Source organism: Protopterus annectens, chromosome 14.part0 (assembly GCF_019279795.1).
Source record: "Protopterus annectens isolate FY-2018-M chromosome 14.part0, PAN1.0, whole genome shotgun sequence".
Lineage (NCBI taxonomy): Eukaryota > Metazoa > Chordata > Ceratodontiformes > Protopteridae > Protopterus > Protopterus annectens.
In genome coordinates, this window is record NC_056748.1 from 905176062 (window position 1) to 905183047 (window position 6986).

The 6986-nt window shown below is 38.6% G+C and overlaps 1 protein-coding gene across 6 annotated transcripts in view; it reads left to right on the plus strand.

The window, feature by feature from the left end:
- The window catches only part of IDE (insulin degrading enzyme), a 3524264-nt gene that overhangs the window by 1631156 nt on the left and 1886122 nt on the right, over window positions 1-6986 (plus strand). For all 6 annotated transcript variants that reach the window (XM_044056694.1, XM_044056696.1, XM_044056693.1 and 3 more), the window contains one exon: window positions 6925-6986. This exon is cut by the window's right edge and continues 42 nt beyond it. In XM_044056694.1, coding sequence (XP_043912629.1) covers window positions 6925-6986 — 62 coding nt within the window. The remainder of the gene's footprint in view (window positions 1-6924) is intronic.

Sequence of the window (6986 nt, forward strand, 5' to 3'; positions counted from 1 at the left end):
TCCACCTACAGCATGTCTTTAGGATGTGGGAGGAAACCGGAGCACCTGGAGGAAACCCACGCGACCGCAGGGAGGACATGCAGACTCCGCACAGAAGGCACCCCAGCCGAGGCTCGAACCAGAGAACCTCTTGCTGTGAGGTGTCATCAACACAGACATTTGAGTCACAAAAGAAGAAAGTTTTAGAAATGTTATGAGAAGTCCAATAACCCTGAAGTATACCGCTAAAACAGTTATGTCCACCGTATACTGAATTTTAATAAAATAGACACATTATCAGATATCTAGCATTTACAAATTTGACACACATTCAATAATGCCTTGAATTGGAAGCCGGTCAGTAAGACATAAGAAGGACGTGGTTTTACAACCACATGAATAAAAACTTAGATTACATACTGCATACCTACAGATATGAAAATATACGGAAATAGACAGACTACATTTATAGGTTCATAGGTTCATACTAGGCTATCTGCCCTAGGGCATTTATAAGCCTAGCCAGAATGTGTTTGGCTTTCGCCACCCATTTTAAATTTATTTTGCTATGCCCTTTTTCGAGGTTAGTATACTGTGCCTCTGTCTAACAGTGACACAGAAGTGATACCCGGGGTAAACCTATGATCTCCCATCCACTCATCAAGATTCCTCTTGAAGAGAGTCAATGAGGGACTCTGCCTAACCTGGACTGGGATTTTATTCCAGAGTGAAGGGAGCCTCTGGGTTATGAATCTGTCCCTCCAGCATGTCCTATTTATTTCAGTGCTGAGGTTCAAGTCACTTGAGCGCGTAGCTCGATGAGATTTGGATTTTCTGAGGTGCAGAATGTCCATTAATTCCGGGTTGGACATGGCTTTATACGTCAGGCACAGATCGCCTCTGAACAGGCAGTATGCCACTGAGTAGAGCTGGAGTTTCTTTAACCGGGCAGCATATGGCATCTGTTTGAGCCCTTTGATCCTCTTGGTGAGGTACTTTTGGGGTCTTTCCAGTTGCTGCAGGTGTCTGGTAAGGTACATCCCAAAAGGGGAATTGTACTCAATTATGGGCCTGATGAGGGATGAGTAGAGGCGCACTATGACCTCCCCTGATCTAGATGTGAATCCCTTCATGATTAGGTGGGCTATATAAAATGTTTTTCTAGCCACTTTGGCCACGTGGTTGTCAAATGAGAGATTGCTATCAACTTGGGTCCCCAGGTCCCTAATTACTTCTTCTGTACTTAATGGATTACCACCTATGTGGTAATTTGTGGGCACTTTGTTTTTGCCAAGGGGGATGACTATACACTTTTTGGCATTTAGCTTGAGGCCATGGCTCTGGCACCAGTTGTCTGTTTCTATGAGGCCCTTTTGGAAGATACTTGTGTCGGCTGGAGAGTCGATTATGGCGCCCAGTTTGCAGTCATCTGCGAACTTGGTCAGCCACAGTCCTTCCGTGTTGGCCTGTACCTCCGAGAAATATATACCGAACAAGAGAGGTCCCAGGACTGAGCCTTGTGGGACACCACTTGTAACTGGTTTGGAGTCTGACATGGCTCCAGCTATTCTAACCATGTGGGTTCTATCCTTGAGCCAGTTTGCAATCCATCTAGTGACATAGGAGTTTATATTTAAGCTGGTGAGCTTATCTATAATGCCCGAGTTGGGTATTGTATCGAACCAGTATAACTCTACTGCAGTCAAATGTTCAGGAAAGGAGTGAAAGATCTAAACATTTTACCACACTGCAGGGAAGAAAGAGTAATTCATTTGGATAGAATCAGTATTATACAAGCAGTTACTGTATTATTCCTGAAGGGCTTCAGCTACTGGGAAATTAGTTTTAGTGCAGTAAAAGGATTTAATTTCAAAGTTGTCTGACGTGTTTTTTATTGAAACGGTCTACGATTTTCTGATTTTAGAGTCTTAGGACATTTGCAACTAAGTGGGTTTGTTTCCAAGATGCAAATGTCCAAAGCAGTGCTGTTGTGCGAAATGAGGGAAACTGTCTTTATAAAGGTATGTCTGCATGAGTACATGCATGAATAAGCAACACTACTGCTGACCATATGAAAAAAAATTACCAGCAAAGGGAGAAGGGCACGTATCAACAAGCATGAAACAAATACAATTGCCTAGGCTGGGATAATCATTCCACTAAGTTTCACAAAAAAACAAGCACATACTAAAGGCGATATAATTTCACTGCTACAAAGGCTGCTGATCTGAGTATGACTGGGCTGCATCTCTGGCTGAGGCTAAACCAGTCAATCAGCTAATGTAGTAGCCTATGGGTGGGGGAAGATGAAAACAAAAAGGACAAACTGTAAAGATTGCAGAGAATGACCATCCCCCACTGAAGTTTGTGAAATCTGACCTGCAGTATGCTAAAGAGCTTGTGTGAAAATCCTGCCTCTGTGAGCATGTGACTTACACAGCACTAAAATGTAAACAAAGCAAAGTTTTGTTAATTTTATTTTATTTTCAGAAGTGGCAGTTTGCATTCTTTGAGTTATACACATATATATATATATATATATATATATATATATATGTATGTGTGTGTGTGTGTATTTATTTTGATTGTGCTTTGGTTCAGGTGCCTCAATAAATATGAATTTCTTGGTGGAGACTCAGACACTTCTGTGGTACTTTTTTTTTCTTTTTAATTCTACCTGTAAAAATCATGTATAGAAAATAATATCCTTATGTGGATACTCCAGACATCACTTTATTTGCTACCCAGGAAAATGTTATTGTCTTTTTTTTTTGCTTTCACTGCAATAGGGAGTATATTTAAGAGTGGAATACAGTGATTAATGCAGTCTGTATTCTTTGACATGGGAGATTACTGTACGTCTTCTGCTATACCATTTTTAATTCAGCACACCTTCAGAAATAGGAATACCAGTGCTGCTTGTCACTTCATTTGACCAAGGAAGGTGTGGTGGTAGGTTGTAAAGCTCTACTGATAGAGAAAAAACTCTCATTGAAGGCTAGATGGTTTCCCATGGTTGGGGCAGTAGCCATTTGGCTTTTATTTCATAAGTGAATGAGATTGCCACTCTGCTGGCATAGAAGGATAAAGCCTTGATTACAACCCAGTCTTCTTGGTTTTGATTAGCACCTCAGGTGACTGGTGTAGTGGCAGGGAGGATGGTCGCACATCCATCCTGGGAAGGAGTGAGGCTTGTACTTGGGCACTCAAACCAGGTGGAACTTTGTTGTTTTGTGCTACATCTGAGGGGAGAGGCAGCATGAAAATGTTGGCTCCCTGAAGAAGTTAGAAGTAGATTGGCAAAGTCTGCCCATTGCACAATCCCTAGGGACATTGTCAAATCAGACACCTGGGAGAGGGACCAACTTGGGGTAGGCTTAAAGTAAACTCCCCTGGATGGATGTTAGATAGCTTGCCCCCGGGATGCACTTAAGATTCTCTCTTGTCTCATCAGCCAAAGCCAGAAGTCAGTATTCATCTGGGAGTAGACTGGAGTAGCAGGTAAAAGGAACACAGGGCATGGGGTACTGAGACCTTTGTCCAGATGAAAGTAGAGGGAAAAAGAAGCAAAAAAAAAGTGATAGTCTTCCAGAAAGCTTCCATCAGGCAGACTTAACATTGTGAAGTAGAAAGAGGTTCTCCATTGGAGAGAAATGGTACTTGATGTTGCCCCAGTCAGTTAGTTAATGGGTCATCTTGCCTTACATTAAATACCTGTATGAGTTTTCGGCTTTTGGTATTCCAGTGTCAGAATGAATTTGTCAGCTATTTCTGCCCTTCAAGTTCTTAGGACTTAGGACTTGTGACCCAGCGCTGTTTGATTAAGTAGACTGCTACAAGCATGATGCATAATCGCCTACCTTTAAAAGAAAAACGCTCTTCCCCTCATTCAGATCTGTACTCCTTGACTCTCAGATTTGCCCATTCCCCTGTTCATACCTGCTGGTTTGGCATTGCCTAAAGATTATCTTTTAGAAAATGCCTTACACACTGCCCATCACCACCTTGCAGGATCTTTGAGCTGTTGACCTTTATGTATAGAAACCGCATCTCATCTGTCCCAAGAATGGGATGGCTTTATCTTATTTTCTTGGCTGGATAAAAAACGGGGAGAGAGAAAGACCTTTGCACTCTGGATGTGCACCACCAACCCAGGTTTTGTTTAAAACAGCTGCAAAGGTTTAGCGTTATTGGAAATATTTTATCTCCATTCATGGGAGGGTGGGACTGCAGTTACCAAGGATACTCTTTTTAAATGGATTGCCGTCTGTGTCATCTTTTTCCCTTGGGCAGTGGACCACTAATTGGAAATGCTGTAGCCAAACTCTCTCCAGTGGAGGTATGTGCTTGCTTCAGGAATGTCTTCATTGCATGCATTTGTTCTCTCACCACTTGGTCATAGGTACACACTATAAACATTAGTGCATTGACTCCCAACTCCAGGAGTTAGGCTTCTTTTTGCTTGTTTCAAGATTTATCCTTTTGTACTTTGGTTTATTACATTTGTTGTGGTACTTTTGACCCTGGTAGTTTACTACATGGGATTAATCCTAAACATTGACCTGTCAGGGAATGTTTCTGATAGTTCTTAAATATTTCATCTATGAGGTAATCCTCCTTGGTGGCTCCTAGATACCCTCATGCCATCATGTGCCTCTATGGCAACTCCATCCGGCCTCTATTATTAATTGTTGGCATTGTAAATTTCAAGTGTTCTTTCTTATGATTGGAGTGAACTGATAGGCTCATGGGTTAGGGGGTGTTTTGTAGTTGGCACATGTCTCTGCTTGTGCTAATTTCAAGTGAACACGTTTCTTATTGCAGGAGCTTCAAAGGAAAAAGTACTGAATTGTGAATTGTGGTGAGTGTCATTCTAATGGTTGAACCATCAAGGACTGTCTTCTCATATATCAACTCAGATGATAAAAAATGTATCTGTTCTCAATCTGGAGTATCATTTCACTTGTTCGGTTTTCCCTTGTGTAAAACATTTACTAGTTACCATGACATAATTCTTATTTTATAATAACTTTGACTGAATTTTGAAGTCAAATCATGATCAGTAGTAAAATTGGAGATCATGAAGACTAATTTTCCAATGTGCAGAATTTCTATTGTTATTGCTTATTTGTAGTCTAGCTGTTTCATGGAGTCTTGTTTGATGTGATCTGGTAGTAATGTGCTTATCCACAGCACACGATAGTCACAAACAAGAAACTTTTAATGAAGCTTTCAGGTTTACACCCTTCATCAGCATACAAAATCACAACACATTAACACATTTAAATAGAGGACCATTATAATCACATGATCAAGCCAGCCATTCAAAGGACCACTATAATTAAATATGCAAATTCAATTTAAAAATATCTAATAAAATTAATTTTCATGCAGTTACTTGTTAAAAGCATAATACATAAGTATAAAAAGTACAAAAAACTGTTACATATATATATATATATATATATATATATATATATATATATATATATATATAGACAAATAATTACATCTACACATTTAGAAATACTATACACTTAATACTATAAATTTTCTCTCTGCCTCTTGGTCAAAACTGGTAAGCAGGTTAACTAGTGAGAATGATGTCTTTGAGTATGAGGTTAAGAAAATGATGGAAGAATTTATTAATAATGGATATCTATTAAGGGATGTTAATATGACCTATAAACAGGTTGTACAAGATAGAAGTAGTTTATACAAACCAGTTTTTGGCTTTTTAACCACATTACAAACAGAGCAGACATACCAGCAAGGAGAGCAGACAGTACATGTTGAAATGAATAGGACAAAAGATAGTAGTGTCTTAAGATTCATTACTACCTATAATGCCAATACATATGATGTCTGTAAGATTATTGAAAAAAACTGGATTATATTAATGGCCCAACCAGATTTGAAAGATCTGTTAGGTCCGACACCAAAGTTTGCATTCAGAAATGGTCGGACACTTAAACAGATGCTATGTTACAAAGACTTTCAAAGTGAAATATCACCTGTATGAACAAAGATGAATACATCTAAATGTTATAATTGTGTCTGTTGCCCTGACATATATGACACTAATAGTAGCTTTCCGCATCCTACAACAGGTGAATGGTTTGACTTTTTTTGTGGAGCAGACTGTAATTCTACTAGATTAGTTTACCTTGCTACCTGCACCCTATGTAGTGCATTTTACGTAGGGAAAACAGCTAGGAAGCTGAAGGATAGGATAATAGAACATAGATCTGAAATAAAAAGAAAGCTTGAGACAAATGGGCTATACAGGCATCTGCATGATTTTCAGACACATGCACTTAAGTTTAGGTGTATATCTATTCTGCAGTTGGGCATTAGAGGGGGTGATATTGATAATCTTTTGTTGCTAAAAGAGTATGAGTGGATAGTGCGACTACAGGCTGATAAGTATCCAGTCCTTAATGGGACAGTCAGTTTAAAACCAGTTTTGACCAAGAGGCAGAGAGAAAATTTATAGTATTAAGTGTATAGTATTTCTAAATGTGTAGATGTAATTATTTGTCTATATATATATATATATATATATATATATATATATATATATATATATATGTAACAGTTTTTTGTACTTTTTATACTTATGTATTATGCTTTTAACAAGTAACTGCATGAAAATTAATTTTATTAGATGTTTTTAAATTGAATTTGCATATTTAATTATAGTGGTCCTTTGAATGGCTGGCTTGATCATGTGATTATAATGGTCCTCTATTTAAATGTGTTAATGTGTTGTGATTTTGTATGCTGATGAAGGGTGTAAACCTGAAAGCTTCATTAAAAGTTTCTTGTTTGTGACTATCGTGTGCTGTGGATGTTTATGGTATATAGTACTTCTGGAGTATTTCAGTAATGTGCTTATGCCAAATATGTTTATGCTTACATTTTGTGTAATGTGTCTTTTTATAGTATTATCCACTAGAAGAGGTACTTGCAGCTGAATATTTGCTGGAAGAATTTAGGCCTGACTT